This window comes from Chelon labrosus (genome assembly GCF_963514085.1).
Source record: "Chelon labrosus genome assembly, chromosome: 6".
Classification (NCBI taxonomy): Eukaryota; Metazoa; Chordata; class Actinopteri; order Mugiliformes; family Mugilidae; genus Chelon; species Chelon labrosus.
Genome location: NC_140342.1, coordinates 26571492 through 26590843, shown reverse-complemented (window position 1 = coordinate 26590843; position 19352 = coordinate 26571492). Strand labels below are relative to the sequence as shown.

The window sequence follows — 19352 nt, the reverse complement described above, 5'->3', positions numbered from 1 at the left end:
ACCGTCACTCAAACCATTTAAAATGCAGTACCGCAGTTCCAAACTTTGGCCACGAGATGGCAGTAAACATCCGTATTTCAAATAACTTCTGTCAACAACTTACTTCCCAACTGTGGACTCAAAACTTTTCTATTTAAAACTCTGGTGACACAGAGAACTATAAAATCAACTCTTAGAATAACTCCTCTTGGTCTGTGTCACCTCTAAAGTTGGAAAGTCGAAAAAATTGATGAAATCAAAAACACATAGAAACATCAAATGATAGAAGCTCAGAAACAAAGAGAAGATTCCAGTTGACAGGGAACAGTGTTTTCAGTACTAATGATGATACACCACAAAGAACTGCATAGATCATCCAGAGTACTTCATTTTCATATCCTGTAAAAGTTTAGTTCTTTGCTTCTGGAAGATTCACCACATATCCACTGCACAGTTTACCAGCCTCAAATTGAATGTGCAGTCTGACACTGGTCAAAACCAGATTTCATAAACCAACCTCACACAGTCTGACATGCAGTAAAGTCACTGATACATTCAGTTTACATGTATATCTACAGTCCCTGACAAAAGTCTTGTCACTTATCCATTTTGTAGAAACAACAGTTTATAACCTGACTTTTAATTAATCCATTGGTTTTAGAAATGGCTCATATGAAAGCTAAAACCCTCCCAAATTATGTTTGATATACTAAAATAAATTTGCTTCACTGAAGAAAGATTGATCATTTAATGAACACAGAAAGGTCAGATTTTGGCAAGACAAAAGTTTTGTCGCCTACAGAAAGTAATGTGAAAATTGAACAAATCATTTACTTCAAATACAAAAATATGATGCATAACATCAGTGAATTAAGTACTGGTGCTGTGAGATCCATATTTAATATCTTGTATGACTTCCATGAGCTTGAAGGACTGCATCCATGCGGTTCGACAATGATTCATACAATTTATTGATGAAGTCATCAGGAATAGCAAAGAAAGCAGTCTTACATGCCTCCCAGAGTTCATCAAGATGCTTTGGTTTCGTCTTCCATGCTTCCTCTTTCATTCTTCCCCAGACATGCTCAATGATGTTCATGTCTGGTGACTGGGCTGGCCAGTCCTGGAGCACCTTGATCTTCTTCGCCTTGAGGAACTTTGATGTAGAGATGGAAGTATGCGATGGAGCACCATCCTGCTGCAAAATTTGACCCCTTTTATGGTTGGGAATGTAAGAGGTAGCTAATACTTCTTGATATTTTACGCTATTGATATTGCCTTCCACCTTGCACATCTCTCGCACACCCCCATACTGGATGTAACCCCAGACCATGATTTTTCCGCCACCAAATTTAACTGTTTTCTGGGTGAATCTCGGATCCATGCGAGCTCCAGTAGGTCTCCTGCAATATTTGCGGCGGCTGTGATGTAATTCAACCGAAGATTCATCTGAGAAATCCACCTTCTGCCACTTTTCCAGCGTCCATCCTTTTAGCAGGCTGTGGGCCTTGGCAAATGCCACACGTTTTTTTAATTGCCTTTTGTTTAGTGCTGGTTTCTGGGCACAGATTCTACCATGGAGGCCATTTCGAGACAGGATTCTACAAACTGTTCTGGTTGACACGGGGACTTGAGGTAACCAGGCCTGGTGGAGCTCTGCTGCAGTGGAAAAGGGGCTGGCCTTGGATTTTCAAGCCAACAAACGGTCCTCCCGAGCAGTTGTCTTGCGGGGTCTGCCGGACCTGGGCTTGTCAAAAACATCTCCAGTCTCTTCAAATCTTTTTCTTATTCTTGTAAGACTGCTTTCTTTGCTATTCCTGATGACTTCATCAATAAATTGTATGAATCATTGTCGAACCGCATGGATGCAGTCCTTCAAGCTCATGGAAGTCATACAAGATATTAAATATGGATCTCACAGCACCAGTACTTAATTCACTGATGTTATGCATCATATTTTTGTATTTGAAGTAAATGATTTGTTCAATTTTCACATTACTTTCTGTAGGCGACAAAACTTTTGTCTTGCCAAAATCTGACCTTTCTGTGTTCATTAAATGATCAATCTTTCTTCAGTGAAGCAAATTTATTTTAGTATATCAAACATAATTTGGGAGGGTTTTAGCTTTCATATGAGCCATTTCTAAAACCAATGGATTAATTAAAAGTCAGGTTATAAACTGTTGTTTCTACAAAATGGATAAGTGACAAGACTTTTGTCAGGGACTGTATATATATATGAATTAGAGCAGATATCTGCTACTCTTCTGCCCTCAGCTAAATGGAATGCTTTAGCTTATGCAGCGAGCTAAACACAAATGGCTTCAGTAATCACTCGTGAGACTTGTGGCACTCTTCTGAGCTTTACTTGTGTACCATTTCTTATTTGTAAAACTGTAACAACAGAAACAGAATAAAGAGCGTTCAGTTTCAGTGTAAAAACATAAACACTACATTGGAAAATATTGTCATGTATAAAATAACTGATCTCAGGTCTTAACATTAGCAACAGCTAACATGAAATAGCGATCAAAATGCTGTACGATATCATGTAGCTTTCTCTTATTAAGTAACAAGCCGACCGTAAGAACACAAACAAAGGCATATGCATCCATAAACAATCATCTTCGCACTGAACTTACAGATTATGTCTTTCTTAAGTGCAACAGGTGAGAAAGTCAGCAGACACAACATACAGGACCGACACTTTTTCGAAACCTCGGCTGCGCTCTTGCTCCACTAGATGGCGGTGATCGTCAACAAACTGAAATTCAATGCATTTCTCTTAAAGGCACATTTTACAGATTAATAGAGAGAGAAATAACTACAATCTGATACATAACGAATCCCAAGTGCAAAATATAATGAAGACAAACTAAGGGACAGAATAGCTGCAGTGTTGTTTTCGTCAACGATGACGATGACGAAATTATTTCATTGACGCCTCTTTTTTTCATGATAATATGTTGTGGGTGGTCTGTCAGACCTTCAAAATACATGACATTTCTGTCTGTCAAAAGCTAAACAGTATCAGCAATAGTGCTGCATCCTATCCTTGTTTGGTCACGCCCACCACATGGCATCACGCCAGCATCTGTGCACATTCTGCACAACACGCCTGCCGTCACAGTCACACTAAATGATGGACCTTAGTGGCAGCGGCAAGGGCCTTGGTGGTCAGAAACGACGAGATGATCTATGGCAGGGGGGCCCATTACGTCGATCGCGATCGACCGGTAGATCGCGAAGGTAGTGCGGGTAGATCGCGTGCCACTGAAAACTTTTTTTAGATGTTAGTCTAAAACATTTATCTGTTGCAACTCCAAAACAAACAGCAAGACAAACGTTCATCTTTATTTATTTTTACTTTATATTTCCAACATGCCCTCAGTTCAGCGGCACACATCCACAGCCACGCACAACTTCAACAAGTCAAGACTACCGTCTTTCTTAAAGAGACAGCGCTATTTTTGTAAAGGTGCAGTGCACCAGCTTTTCTTGATAAAAATAAAAACAAAGATGGATAGAGCTTTTAACTAGGGATGAGCCGATCCGATACTTAGGATCGGTATCGCCCGATATTGGTCAAAATTTCAGGAACGGATATCGGAAAAAATAACTATTGCCCGTCCGATCCGATACCTAAGCCCAAATGCTCAACTTAATTTTGCTCGACATGCCGTAAACAGAGAGCAGCTGCTGCAAGCGTGTGTAAACAGAACCTCGTGACAGTGAATTAGCCTAGCCTCTTATCATGTCAGCTGTGTGGTTACTTTGCAACAACGAAGAGAAAAGTAAAACAGCCGAATGCAACTTGTGCAACGCGAGTGTCTCAAGGGGTGGCAGCAGCACTGGACACAAGTGTTTGTGACAGTTATTTAAAGTTAGCAGTCACTTAAAGCAGCTATGTATGTCCTACAGCAGCGGTACCCATTACGTGATCGCGATCGACCGGTGCGGGTAGATCGCGTGCCATTGGAAAAAATAAAATGTTTTAGATGTTAGTCTGGCTTAACAACCAACTGTTGCACCTCCAAAACAAACAGCAAGACAAACGTTCATCTTTATTTATTTCTACTTTATATTTGCAACATACCCTCAGTTCAGCGGCACACATCCACAGCCACGCACAACTTCAACCACAACAACTCAAGACTACCGTCTTTCTTAAAGAGACAGCGCTATTTTTCTAAAGGTGCAGTGCACCAAGTTTTCTTGATAAAAATAAAAACAAAGATGGATAGAGCTTTTAATACTGTAGCAACAATTAATATGACTTAGGATACACAGGTAGATCACTTTGACTTGGTTATTGTAAAAGCAGCTCGCAAGCCAAAGAAGTGTGGGCACCCCTGTCCTATAGTCTTCAATGGAACATTACTAAGTCCATTCTATATCTAGTTTGATGTGGGTGTTTTACATACAGTTCAACCCCAGAGGTTACATGTGAGAAAAGAAACATTCAAGTCTGCAGTTTGCACTGATTTGAAGTTTAAATAAAGAGCTTATGGGTTGAGGCACATTGTGGGCTGTTTTATTTCTTTCCTTAGGGGAGCAGAATGTTTGTTGCAGTTTGACCATGGTGTTTTTAGATGTCCATATTAAGCAAAGTAAATCTATACAAACTATATGTATCATAAACAACTTAACAGAGGAGAAATAAGGTATCGGATTGATATCGGTATCGGCAGATACTCCAAATTGCAGTATCGGTATCGGTATCGGACATGAAAAAGTTGGATCGAGCAATCCCTACTTTTAACACTGTAGCACCAATTAATATGACTATATATACACTGTTACCATTTTATCTGTGTGTAATGCATAATCCTTATAGTAGATCAGAAAGTATTTGCTGTTGGGTGGAAAACTTGTCTGTCTTAAACCATTCCGTTGTTATTGTAATTATTGGTGAAAATACTAAAATTGACTAAAACTAGACTAAAACCTTTTTGAGTTTTCATCGACAAAAACTAGACTAAAACCATCACATATAGAAATGACAAAAATGTGACTCAAACTAATAAGCAATTTCGTCCAAAAGACTAAGACTAAGACTAAATCTAAAATGGCTACCAAAAACAACACTGATCTGCTACAACGTTTACTCCCTACTAATTCTGATGTGTTTTTCAAGCTCAGCTTCCCAGAGATTTTTTTCCCACAGATGTTTCAGGACAACAGCTTCTCATCTGTGTGAGTCCTCATGTGAGTAGTTAAATGAGTGCTTTGAGTGAAGGTTTTACCACGTGTCACAACGATATGCCTTCTCACCTGTGTGAGTCCTCATGTGCTTACTTAGATGAATACTTTGATTGAAGGTTTTGCCACATGTGTCACAACCGTACGGCTTCTCACCCTTGTGAGTCCTCATGTGCTTCGTTAAATTACCACTTTCAGTGAAGGCTTTGCCACATGTGTCACAACGATGCGGCTTCTCACCTGTGTGAGTCCTCATGTGCTTCGTTAAACTACCACTTTCAGTGAAGGTTTTACCACATGTGTCACAACCGTACGGCTTCTCACCTGTGTGAGTCTTCAAGTGTCTGGTTAACTTACTACGTTCCCTGAAGACTTTACCACATGTTTGACAAGAATGCATACTCTCACCTGTGTGAATCCTGGTGTGTAAAATCAAACCATTCCTCTGCGTGAAACTTTTACCACACGTGTTGCAATGATAAGGTGTCTCACCAGTGTGAAATCTGTAATGTTTCTTCATTACAGACATGTTCTTAAAGGTTTTTCCACAGACGTCACATGTTACAGACTTTCTACCTGTGTCAGTATCACACTGACTCTCTGACATGGGAGAGTTGTCTACATTGTTACTGTGTCTTGTGTCTCTGTGACATCTCTTCTTTGGATTCAGCTCTGCATTTCTAGTTGATCCTGAGTCTTCATGTTTGCTTCCTTCCTGATCTGGGCTCTCAGCTACAGGAGGGTTGTTAGAGAGGAGCTGTTCACTGTTTGGTTCTGGTTCACTGTGCTCACTTTCCTCATCAGTAGGAGTCTCCATCAAGGAATCAGTCTCCTGCTTCAGGACAAGATGTTCTCCCTGCTGACTGCTGCAGAGTTCCTCCTGGTCTTCTTTCATCTGTGGAGGTTCTGGTTCCTCCTGTTCCTCTTTCATCTGTGGAGGTTCTGGTTCCTCCTGGTCCAGACTGGAGTTCCTCTCCTGGTTCCAGATCTGCTGGTCACTGAGAACCTCCTCATCCATACAGACATGTTGCTGTGGGAGGTCTGGAGGGACAAAGAGACACAACATAAAGGTTACTAATGTGATGACAGGAAAACACATCTGAACAAATATGTTCTACTTTAAATCCATGTAGCGTTAGCTGTGCTAGTTCGCCTCCAGTTTTGTTTTTGGCAGCCATTTTAGATTTAGTCTTAGTCTTAGTCTTTTGGACGAAATTGCTTATTAGTTTTAGTCACATTTTTGTCATTTCTATACGTGATGGTTTTAGTCTAGTTTTAGTCAATTTTATTTAAAAGAAAAAAAAGAAAGTATTTTCACCAATAATTACAATAACAACGGAATGGTTTTAGACAGACAAGTTTTCCACCCAACAGCAAATACTTTCTGATCTACTATAAGGATTATGCATTACACACAGATAAAATGGTAACAGTGTATATATAGTCATATTAATTGGTGCTACAGTGTTAAAAGCTCTATCCATCTTTGTTTTTATTTTTATCAAGAAAAACTGGCGCACTGCACCTTTACAAAAGTAGCGCTGTCTCTTTAAGAAAGACGGTAGTCTTGACTTGTTGAAGTTGTGCGTGGCTGTGGATGTGTGCCGCTGAACTGAGGGCATGTTGGAAATATAAAGTAAAAATAAATAAAGATGAACGTTTGTCTTGCTGTTTGTTTTGGAGTTGCAACAGATAAATGTTTTAGACTAACATCTAAAAAAAGTTTTCAGTGGCACGCGATCTACCCGCACTACCTTCGCGATCTGCCGGTCGATCGCGATCGGCGTAATGAGCCCCCCTGCCATAGATCATCTCGTCGTTTCTGACCACCAAGGCCCTTGCCGCTGCCACTAAGGTCCATCATTTAGTGTGACTGTGACGGCAGGCGTGTTGTGCAGAATGTGCACAGATGCTGGCGTGATGCCATGTGGTGGGCGTGACCAAACAAGGATAGGATGCAGCACCATTGCTGATACTGTTTAGCTTTTGACAGACAATAGGCAGAAATGTCATGTATTTTGAACGTCTGACAGACCACCCACAACATATTATCATGAACAAAAGAGGAAATAATTTCGTCATCGTCGACGAAAACAACATTGTTAGCCTCTTAGCATTGTTAGCCTCTTAGCATTATTGTAGCTGTGTGTCTTTCCTCTGTGTCTTCTCCATACTGTGTGTTTCCATTCATTAGTTAGTTCATTTAGACCATTCTAGTTCTACTCACCTATTCTGTGTAACTTTATCTCGGGTTTCCAGGTGATATCCAGCAGTCTGCGCTGACGATCGATCTCTTCCTCGTACTGGACGACAGTTCTTTCAAAGAGTCTGAATATTTCTTCAGCAGCAGCAGTTAGTCGCTCGATGATCAATTCTCTCAAACTCTCAGCTGAAGACATTGTTACTTCAACAGCTCTAATATTTATCTGGGACACGACGACACGACACAACCGTCTTCCAGCTCAGTCCACAAACACAGAAACACAACAACACTACGAACGGAGTTTAAAAAACAAACCACTTCCGCCTGGTGTAACACTATAAAGTTCCGACAGAGGAAGACAGTTAACATTTTGTTCCGCTACATTTTTAAATCTCACTTCGGATCATATCATCAATTACCTGCAGGAATATTAACTCTAAAGTCCATGAAGACAAAACACAAATCAACTAAATGATTTAACTTAAGGTATATATAATTTTTTTTTTAATTGATGACTAAATGTATTCACTCTGACACTGTTTTTGTTTTATGTTTAAACTTTAAGTCGACCACTTCTGCGTCTACTGTAGTAAATCCAAATTTAATCCTGAAACCAGTTTAAACCAGTTTATTTTCTGCTGATTCAGTCGTTAACTGCTGCCCTGAAAAACCTCCACCTGGAACATAACATATGGAAAAGAAATACCTTTGGAAATGCTCAAAATAATTGAATCTTTTAGTTCCCAGTCTAGTGATCAGCTCCATCTGAAGTGTCAGCACATAAATGGGAGGGATGGTGAGATGATTGATGGAAGAGGAAAGAGAACAGTCCTTTAATAGAAGAGTATTAACTTTCACCACCAACCTGAATGTGTTGGGAACATCTGCATCTTTCTGAACGAGATTTTTTTCATCTGCTGTCTGATTGAAATCAAGACCATGAAAGCACACAGCAGCTTCATCTGAGCTGTCAATCAGCAGCAGCAGTCTCATCTGTGGGCTGCAGGCTGCAGTGGCTGATGGGAGCTTTGAGGACCTGCTAGAAACCACGTGGCCTCGTCTGATCTCACAGCTCGTCCTTGTGGGGCCTCAGCTGCATCAGAGCTCCACTTCTCCCCAGGTTCACCAGAGGATACACCACTGCACAAAATGCTTTTCCTCCCAGCTGCTGCTCTGTGCTGTCTGTGTTCAGGTGAGTGTTTCCAACAAACTCCACCTTTAACAAACACTGTCTCACTAACCTTCATCTATCTGTCTGTGTCTCTACAGCGCTGGTTGCCATGGCAGCAGAGCTGACCCAGGACCAGTTAACATTGACCAGGAGTGTTGGTCAAACAGTCTCCTTCAGATGTGGAACTGACCAGTGTGATAGTGATGTATTGTGGTACCAGAAGAAAGAAACAGAAGCATTCAGAGTGATTCTTCGTATTACTAAAAGTGTTATCACACAATCAGGTTACAATCATCCTCAGAAAGATGATTTCTCAGTTGTGAGAAATCAGAACGTTTGTGAGTTGAACATTAACAACGTTAAAGTCGATCATTCAGCCACCTACTACTGCTTCCGTTGGTACCCACAGTGAGAAATGATGTGAGCAGCCTGAACAAAAACCAACAGATGAACAGATGTCAAACAGTGTTTGTGACAGGAAGAGAGCAGTAAACCACAGCCCAGGTTCACATATTTCACATCCATCTCAGACAGAGTCCCAAACATACTGAGCTGAGGGAGATTCTTCTAATATTGTATAGTTCTCCCTCGTGGTTGTTCACGGTTCTGCCGTTTCATTTGTTGTGTTCATGTTTCATGTTTTTGAGTTTCCTGTTTTTTTTTGTGAAGTTTTTTGGATTGGACAAGTGTGGCCGGATGGTCTCAAAGAGAGGCGAGATGATCAGAACTGAAGGGGTTGACATAGGTGATATCCAAGACAGCTACAAGTACCTTGGTATCCCACAGGCAAATGGAAACCATGAGGAAGCTGCATGGAAATCAATCACAACCAAATACCTCTGAAGAGTAAGGCAGGTTTCTGTAATGTCAGTTGAATTGCAGGAACAAGATCCAACATGTATGCAATACCAGTCATCAGATACCCCGCTGGGATCATAAGCTGGCCAAAGGAGGAGACAGAAGCCACAGATATCAAGACAAAAAAGGTTTCACCCCAAATCCAGCACCCTAAGACTGTACACTAAGCGGAAAGAAGGAGGCCGAGGACTAGTGAGCATCAAGGCCACGATCCAGAATCAGAATCAGAATCAGCTTTAATGGCCAAGTATGTGCACATACAAGGAATTCGACTCCGGCAACTTTGATCTCTTGTGGCTGATATCGAGAAGACCTACCAATTGCTGGAAAAGGCTGGACTCAGAGACAGCACAGAGGCACTGATCATGGCAGCACAAGAACAGGCCCTAGGTACAAGAGCCATAGCGGCCAAGATCTACAAGAGTAGATCAGACCCAAGCTAGCTGGGTCAGCAATGCTTCAACACCGGATTTCAGACAGAAAAGAATTTGTCCCTAGACCTGCTGAGAGTATATTTTATTATCTCCAATTGTATGAATTGTGTCACGTCACTAAACCACAAAGACACTTTGGGTGTCATAACTGCATTGGGTTGAAGATCCACGTTCAATGTTTCTGACAGTGTTTTAAATATGGTAAACCAATAGGTTGTTAGTGCTGGACACGACCAAAACATATGTGTTAAGTCAGCAGGAGTGTTTCAACACCTGTCGCAGCTTGCATCTGTGTTCAGATATATTTTAGCCAGTCTTGCTTTGGAGTAGTGGATGCGATGTAGAATCTTGAGTTGATAACGTTTAATTTGGCACAGGAATTGCTGTCATTTACTCTTAGAAGAGCACTCTTCCAAATGTCCTCTTCCAAGTCTTCTCCCAGCTCATCCAGCCAGTCTGCTCTGATCTTTGCCAGTGTCGTGTTTTTAAAAGAGGTTATACAACCAGTAATTCTTGAAATAAGTCCTTCAGAATTGAAAGGGGCTTTTAACAGATCATCTAAGCCAGAAGGTGGTGTTATGTATGGGAAGTTGGGATCATGAAGTTGAAGGAAGTGGCGGATTTGGAAATATCGGCATAAGCTAGACAGAGGGAGGCCGAATTTGTGTAATAAATCATCAAAGCTTGCAAAAATAGAATTTATGTACATATCCTTAAAATTATGAATGCCTCTCTGCCACAAAATAAACTCGTAGTCAGATCTAGCAGGGGGGAAAAGGTGATTATTGTTTATGGGACTGAGATGGAGAAGGTTTTTAAATCCAAAATTCTGTCTAAGTTAAACCCATATTTTGAAGGTATTTATGACTATAGGATTGTTGGAGTATTGCAAGAAAGAGTGGAAGACTGGAGGTGGCCAGGGCTCTAAGAGAGGTGGAGATGCAAGATGCGGCTTCAAAGTGGCACCAGTCTACATCAGGAGTATGGAGCCAATACATGATTCTTTGAACATTTGAGGACCAATAATAATGACAAAAACTTGGAAGAGCTAAGCCACCTCGGTTTTTAGGTCTTTGTAACAGTTCTAACTGTATTCTAGGCTTCTTCCCGTCGCATATAAAATAAATTAAAGCCTTATCAATAGATTTTAAAAAAGATTTAGGAAGATAAAGTGGGATACATTGAAATAGGTAAAGAAACTTTGGGAGCGCATTCATTTTGATACAGTTCACTTTCCCTGCTAGAGATAGGTGAAGTACTTTCCATTTCTTCAGGTCTAATTTGACTTTCTCCAATAGTGGGCAAAAGTTTTCTTGGTAAAGATGTTTTATGTTCCTTGTAATATTAATACTCAAGTATTTAAAGCCATTTTTAGACATTTTGAATGGTAGAGCACCATCCTGTGTTTGAAGAGCCAAATCATTAACGGGATAATACTCACTTTTACTGAAGTTCAATTTGTACCCAGAGAAAGCACCAAATCTCTCCAGGGTGTGGATAATATGGGGAGCACATGAAACAGGGTCAGATACATACATTAATAAATCATCTGCGTAGAGAGATACTCCGTGCTCTCTCCCCCCTCTATGAATCCCAGTAATTGATGGTGATGCTTCAAGTGTAATAGACAAGGGCTTTATGGCCAAGGCAAATAGCAATGGACTGATAGGGCAGCCCTGACAGGTTGGAAATATTGTGAACGTTTACCATTCGTGGTTACAGAGGCTTTGGGTGAGGTATATAAAAGTTTAATCCATGAAATAAAATTAGGGCCTTATTCAAATTTCTTTAAACAAGCAAATAAATATTCCAATTCTACCCTATCAAATGCTTTCTCTGCGTCCACCGCGACAACCACCTCAGGTACTGCGCTGGACGCAGAAAAGTGGATAACATTTAGGAGCCGATGGACATTTGTAAATGAATGACGGCCTAAAATAAAACCAGTCTGGTCAGCAGAAATTATGTCGTGAATTGTGGTTTTTTAGACGTAGGTCAAGGGCTTTGGCCAAGATCTTCACATCACAGTTTAGGAGGGAGAGTGGACGATATGAGCCACACTCTGTGCTATCTTTGCCTGGCTTCAGCAGGAGGGTAATTGATGCTTCAGTCAGTGTCTGTGGGAGTGACCCATGGGACAAAGAGTCATTAAACATATCAAGCAAAATTGTTAATAGTTTATCAGAGAATTTTTTTAAAGAACTCTATGGGATACCCATCAGGGCCTGGCGCCTTCCCATTCTGCATTGCCGTTATTGCAGTGATGATTTCTGTACGATTTAGTGGAAGCTCAGTCTTAGTCCTATGAACTGTTGTTACAGAAGGAGCCTGGAGGTTATTGAAGATCTATATACATCACATGTTCCATGTGATGTACGTATATAGATTTGAATAGAATGTGGTGAATGTTTCTTTAATTTCTTCTGGGTCAATAGTTAGTTCAACGTCATCTTTCCGTGTTTGTTGATTTGTTGAGAGGCTGAAGTTGGTGTGCTAATAAACGTCCGGCTTTGTCGCCATGCTCATATACATAAGCCCTTGATTTTAATAGGAGACGCTCTGTTTTTTTGGTCAGTAACAAATTGTATTGTATTTGGAGGTCCAGCTTTCTTTTGTAGAACTCAGGGGAGGGAGAAACAGAGATCTGAGCATTCATCATAGATATGGCTTTAATGAGCTCCTCTTGCCTAATTCTTTTCATTCTATTTATTTTAGCTGAATACGATATAATCTCACCCCTGATCACAACTTTGAGTGTTTCCCACAGCCGAGAAAGGGCGATGTCATCTTTTTGGTTGAAATTTATGAAGTCATCTATTTTTTGTGATATGATTTCACAAAAGCTCTCATTGACGAGGAGATTTCCATCTAATTTCCAAGTGGGGCATTCTAATTGGTAAAGAGGAAATGTAAGATCCAGAAGTACAGGATCATGGTCTGACTCTGTTAAAGATGAGTATTCAACTTTTTTGACAGAGGAAAGAAGATTTTGGTCAGTGAAGAATTAATCTATTCTGCTGTTCGAGTGAAAAAAGAGAAGGACTTATTCTGTGGGGGGAAAAAAAAAACAACACCAGGGGTCCACACTTCTTATCTGGTCCATAAAAACCAATAATAGCTTGGCTTTTTTTGAAAGATTTTAAGGTTTAGAACTGGAGCGGCCAAGTCCTGGATTCATCACGCAGTTTAAGTCTCGACCAAAAATCAATTGTTGTGACATTCAGACCTTCCTCACTCATTTTCAGAGAAATGTGTTGATCGAACGCTAACTGTCTGCTCCAGGATTGAAAAAAAAAGATAGCATCAAAGAAAATTATGTCAGTCCAAGCTCTCCTTGAACATGTTCAGATTGTATTACAGCGTCTGTTTTTACTGTAGTTGAATGTGATTGGAAAAAAATACCCTTCTCTCTTTGGTGGTAGGTTAGATGATCATCAAAACGGTTTGTGATATTCATCCTCAGAAGAACATGAACATCTGAACCAGTTTAAATGACAATCCATCCAACAGTTAATGAGATGTTTCAGTCTGAACCACAGATTTTGACATGCTGGTGGCGCGAGATGAAAAGTTAGAATCAACAAAGTCAGCTGATGTTAAAGTTAATCCTCTGGGGACCAAGAATGTGTGTAGAAAGGTTGACGTCAATCCATCATCCATCCTTCAGTCCAGATCCAGTCCATGAGGACTAAACTAGTGGACTGAGCAAACACTGAGGGTGTATTCACACCTGCCTTGTTTAGTTCGATTAAAACGAACTCAAGTTCGTTTCCTTGCTTGGTTCGGACCTTTTTGACTGGTGTGAATACAATCACTCGAACTCTGGTGCGGACCAAACAAGCGGACCAAGACCCAGCTGAGGAGGTGGTCTCGGAGCGGTTCCTACCGAACCCTGGTGCGGTTCCTTTATGGTGTGAAAGCAGCCCGACCTCGATCCGACCCAAGTAGCAAAAATCTACCTTTTTGGATTTGACGAGCTCCCGTAGTTTTCGCGCATTATGGGAAATGTAGGATAGCCCAGTGACACACACAACAGAGAGAGACACGTGAAGCAAACAAACGAAGGTAGGTTAGGTAGAGATGAGCCGTGGCTTACCCTGGAGCTCTGAGGAGACACGCTGCCTCCTAGATATCAGGGCAGATGTCCAGATATCTCAAATGCTGGAGAAAACACATAAAAATGCAGAAGTATATAAGATTTTTAGTAAACAAATGAGAGAGAGGGGATTCCAGCGCAAGTCTCCATTGTAGCCTATTTACGTGGGACATTTGGCTTCCTTCTTTACCCCGCCTATACGTTTACCAGCCAATGGCTGAACGACCTTAGCACATGTGTTTTTGTTTATAAATTCTGGTCCGGTTGCAATTAATCACAGTGTGAAAGCGAACCGCACTAAAAAAAAAAAAAAAAAATAAAAATTTGGTCCGGACCAAAGCAAGTGAACTAACGGACCTTCCTGGTATGAATACGCCCTGACATTAACATCAGAGCCATGCTGCTAGTGTGGCTAAAAGAAAAGAGAAGAAGAGACAGTCATGTTGATGTGAACATTAGAGAAACACATCATGGAGCTGAAATATGATCCTACTTCCTCATTTGGACTCGTTCACCTCAGCTGACTCTCTCAACAGCACACAGGTTTTTGTATTAGTCTTTTTCACTGTGTGGAGGCAGCTACCCCATCTTTGGCTCTGGAACTAAACTGTATGTAACAGGTAAGAAGAAACATTTCTTTTCCTTCAGTTGTTTTATTGTAGAAGCTGAAAATGTGTTTAAAGTCAGTTTGTGCTGCTTCAGCCTTTCCATGTTAGTTTTTTCCTCATTAGTAGAGAATTCATCCTGCAGCCATTGTTCCATAAGAAAAGCTCAATCATTTCTGAAAACATGTTGAAATCTGACTGAACAACTAAAGTTCTTCTTTATTTCTGTAAATATTAGTGACATTCCAAACATTTAGGATTTGATCATCTCAGTAATTCTGTGACATGTGTTGTTGAAAACAAGATGATATTTGATGTTCAACTATTTCAGATTGTTTTGAAGTGTCTATCGATTGTATTGGATCATTTCTGAAAGTTAGAACCTTGTCAGATCTAATGGCTGTCAGTTATTATTTATCTGATGGTAAATGTGTCTTTAATTGATAATGGATTCATAGTAAAAGAAGAAAAACACAAAGTGAAAGTGATATTAGAAGAAATAGAATTGACTCAATGTTTTATTACTATCATCAGCATAAAGTATTTAAACATTTGAACATGACTGACACAAACTTGTATATTGATGTGTTTTATTAGTGATTAAAGTCTGTGCTCTTAAATGTGGAATATTCAATACATATTGGAATCAGTGAAATGACAAACGTACAACTGAAAAACACAATTCAGGGATTTGGAAATGATTTAAATATTTAATTTGATTCAAAATAATACAAAAGTAATAGTTGCTTCTTTTAATTTCATGTCACAGCTAAATAAGTTTATTGATTATACAACTGATGATTGATCAACCACTGGATCTGTTCTGATTGATTTTATATAGCATCAGTTATTTTTGAAACAAAAATTTACATGAAGATATGTTATAATGTATACTGAATATGTACACTGATCAGCCGTAACATTATGACCGGTGAAGTGGTTAGACGACTGGGTCAGAGCATCTCCAGAACTGCAGCTCTTGTGGGGTTTTCCTGGTCTGCAGTGATCAGTATCTATCAAAAGTGGTCCAAGGAAGGAGAAGAATCAGAGACAGGGTGGTCATGGGCAGCAAAGGATCATTGACCCTTGTGGTCCCATCCAACAGACGAGCTACTGTAGCTCAGACTGCTGAAAAGGTTAATGCTGGTTGAACTTTGTTCTGTATTGATGAGTAGTTTAGTGATCAGAGTCCATGTAGTTTCCAGGATCAGACTGAATGCAGAGCAGTGCTGGAAGCTGCTGTTGACTGTGTGAATGTGTGTGTGCTGTCAACCTTCAGGCGAGCAGGTAGTGAAGCCCGTGGTGAGCGTGTACCCAGCAGCATCCAGAGCCTACCTGGAGGGGAAGAGCTCCCTGCTGTGTCTGGCCTCATCCATGTTTCCTCCTCTGGTCCAGTTCTCCTGGAAAAGACAGAAGAAGAACGGCCCTCTGGAGGAGCTGACCCCTGCTCAGGGAGAGCAGCTGGAGCTCAGAGAGTCGGGACGCAGCGCCTCCATCAGGCTGGTGGATGTGCATGATCCCTGCACATATAAATACAGCTGTTCCATCAAGCATGAGGGGGGGACAGTGGAGGCCCAACAAGGTAATAAAGGCTTGGTGACTGTGTTCATGTGGAGACGCTGTCAAAGAGAGCAGAGGAACAGAAGACTGACATGTCTCACTGTAGCTCCTTTTCTGTTTCAGAGGTTCCTTATGTCCCATCTCAATACCAAGTGAAGCTGCTCTGTCTGCTGTACACAGTGCTGATAGTGAAGAGTCTGGTGTACTGCTGTGGACTCTCTCTGCTGATGAGCCTCAGAAACAAGGGGCCGTCCACCAACTCCACACATGCTGACTGACTGTTTTCTGCTGGTCTTTTCTCTCCATCAGATCTCATCAGTTCATCTCATTCATCACTTTGATCAGTATTCACAAATGTTGTTGTAATGTGCTTCTTTGTAATCTGTATCTTTTCATTCACGTCTTGATTGTTGTTACGTGACAGGCAGGGTCGGGGGCAGAATTGTTTGTATGTGTGTTTATCCCTCCTGTTCTCCTCTTCCCCTCCTCCTTCTCACTCCTCTCAGGTTAACTTAACCCAATTAGAGTACACCTGTGGATCACACCTGGCCAATCACCCCAGGTTCCGTATAAAAGGACCATGCCTGCAGTGACTTCGACGGCTATTCTCTGCCTGCATTCATTCTTGGTTTCGTGTTTTGTGCAATACTTTGTTTAGTTAACTTTGTCGTTAAAAATAACAGGTTTGTTGAGTGAGGAAGGTAAGTTTGGAGTACTCTGTACATTTTCTCATTCACGTAGTACTTCCTTGTATAGACACACTAGGTTTTAGGGTTGGTACCACTTTTGTATTTATTTTTGTAAAGCTCCATTTTATAGATAAGAGAGACAGGTTTTTGTTTGTATTTTAGTTCAGTTGTAGCCTCAGTATAGGCCTAGTTTTGTATGTTTTTATGATTATTTGGAACAACCACACAGTCACACTGTCCTCCACAATTGTGTTTTTGTATTAGTGTTGCTTAGTTAATAAAGCATTTTTCTTTTCTTCATCACACAAACTCTGGCATCATTTATTTTGATTGTGTTTGTCTCATTGCCTTTAATACAGTATGTCTAAGGAGTTGTAACAATTGTCATCCTGGAAATGGAAACATATATTCACATAGAAATCTGCTCTTATGATGTATTCATTCTCTAGTAGTCTAGTTTATTTCCACTTTGAACTGTGACTTGTATAATAATCATCATCAGTTTGCACCAGGCTGCTCTTTCCTTTCACTGGAACACACTCAATAAAAACAAAAAACTGACACAATCCCAGAGTCTGGCTTTGATAAACTGCGTTTTATGATTTTTGAACACACCACAATAAAATTATTAGTTTCATTTAATTACAAAAAACAACTTAACATAATTACTGATAGTAATGTTTAATAATAAATGTAAATGTGTTTCTCTCTCAGATGAAGAACACAGGTGCTTCCTGGAAAGATTCTTTAACCACAGGTGGTCGTTGAAACTGTCATTGTGTCATTAAAGTGAAAAGCCACAGCTAACGGTGTGGAGGCTGCAGAGCACAAACCCACATAGCCTGTCTGCTGCAGGAAGGAAGTCTTATTGGCTGTCGGCAGTTTGTTTTCTGTCCTAATAATCACTGAGAACAGATTCATATCTGCTGCTGAACACACTCATCACCTCCCCTCCCTTTCTCTTGTTTTCTGTAAACCTTTTTTCCTCTGAGCCCTCCACCCACACAGAGTTGAACTGAGTCCTATCACCCACCTGAAGCTCATGTCCTGGTAACATGTTCAGGGTATTTAGAGGTTTGGATGATTAAAGATGCACTTTACACTTTGAAATAAACAATAAGAACATGAATTAAATGTTATTTTATTGATCAGACACCTCTGTAATTAAAGACTGATTAGGATTTATCCACTAACAGGTCCAGTTAGAGGACCATGAACTTTCAGTGTTCAGCTCTCAAACAGTTGAATTTCCACTGACACACTGACCTGCTGCTAATGAAACTATTTCATTACTGTTAATTAAACACATCCTTCATTTGATCAACGTTCAAACTTCAGCACTGACTCATCAAACCGCTGGATGATAGTTTTTAACAGTCGTAGTTTCAAATCAGCTCTGCTCTTTGTTCATCTGTGTAAACAACAGTGTCGTCAGCGTAGAGTTTGACATCCACACCGACACATTTATATTAGAGAACTAATACACAAACTAAATGATCTAAAGACCCAGAACTGAACCTGGTGGAACAACCACAAACACTAGATGTTCATTTTTATTTAAAATGTCTTAGGAACAATCATCAAATTACTTTGGGGTGTCAACATAATGAATCTTTAGACAAGAAGAAAAACAAAACACCATTATTATTTTATAGTTGTTGTATTTTAATAGAACAGAATAAATGGATGAACACACTGCATTGTATTTCTATAATAAAAGAAAAAGAAAGCAAACACATGTTGTATTAAATGTTGAAACATTTAGAAGGAAGTTAATTCTTTAACTGGTGTAATATTTAGAAGTTACAATTAAGAGATTTGACAAAGAAACTCTGATAAATCGATCTGACTCTACATTACAACCAAAGCATCATGACTAACATTTGTGAATACTGATGAAAGTGATGAATGAGATGAACTGATGAGATCTGATGGAGAGAAAAGAGCAGCAGAAAACAGTCAGTCAGCATGTGTGGAGTTGGTGGACAGTCCCTTGTTTCTGAGGCTCATCAGCAGAGAGAGTCCACAGCAGTACACCAGACTCTTCACTATCAGCACTGTGTACAGCAGACAGAGCAGCTTCACCCTGCTCTGAAACTGGAAGTAAGGAACCTCTGAAACAGAAAAGGAGTCAAATGTTTGGAGCTGCAGTGAGAAATGTCAGTCCTCTGCTCCTCTGCTCTCTTTTACAGTGTCTCCACATGACGCTAAATCACTGCTGAACACGGTCACCAAGCCTTCATTACCTGGTTGTGTTTGGGCCTTCACTGTGTTCTCCACTGTGACCTCCATGGTCCCCCTCTCGTGCTTGACGTGGCAGTGATATCTGTACTTGTACAGATCATCTTCAGCCACCAGCCTGATGGAGGCACTGCGTCCCGACTCTCTGAGCTCCAGCTGCTCTCCCTGAGCAGGGGTCAGCTCCTCCAGAGGGCCGTTCTCCTTCTGTCTTTTCCAGGAGAACTGGACCAGAGGAGGAAACATGGATGAGGCCAGACACAGCAGGGTGCTCTTCCCTTCCACATGGGCTCTGGATGCTGCTGGGTACACGCTCA

At 40.6% G+C, this 19352-nt stretch overlaps 1 protein-coding gene across 1 annotated transcript in view; it reads right to left on the bottom strand.

The window, feature by feature from the left end:
• Positions 1–19089, bottom strand: part of LOC311488927 (uncharacterized protein) — a gene marked incomplete at both ends in the record, with an annotated part of 30703 nt that extends 11614 nt beyond the window's left edge. The window contains 2 exons of the mRNA XM_084545798.1: positions 5422–6222; positions 19044–19089. Coding sequence (XP_084401924.1) covers positions 5422–6222; positions 19044–19089 — 847 coding nt within the window. The remainder of the gene's footprint in view (positions 1–5421; positions 6223–19043) is intronic.
• Between the last annotated feature and the right edge of the window lie 263 nt (positions 19090–19352).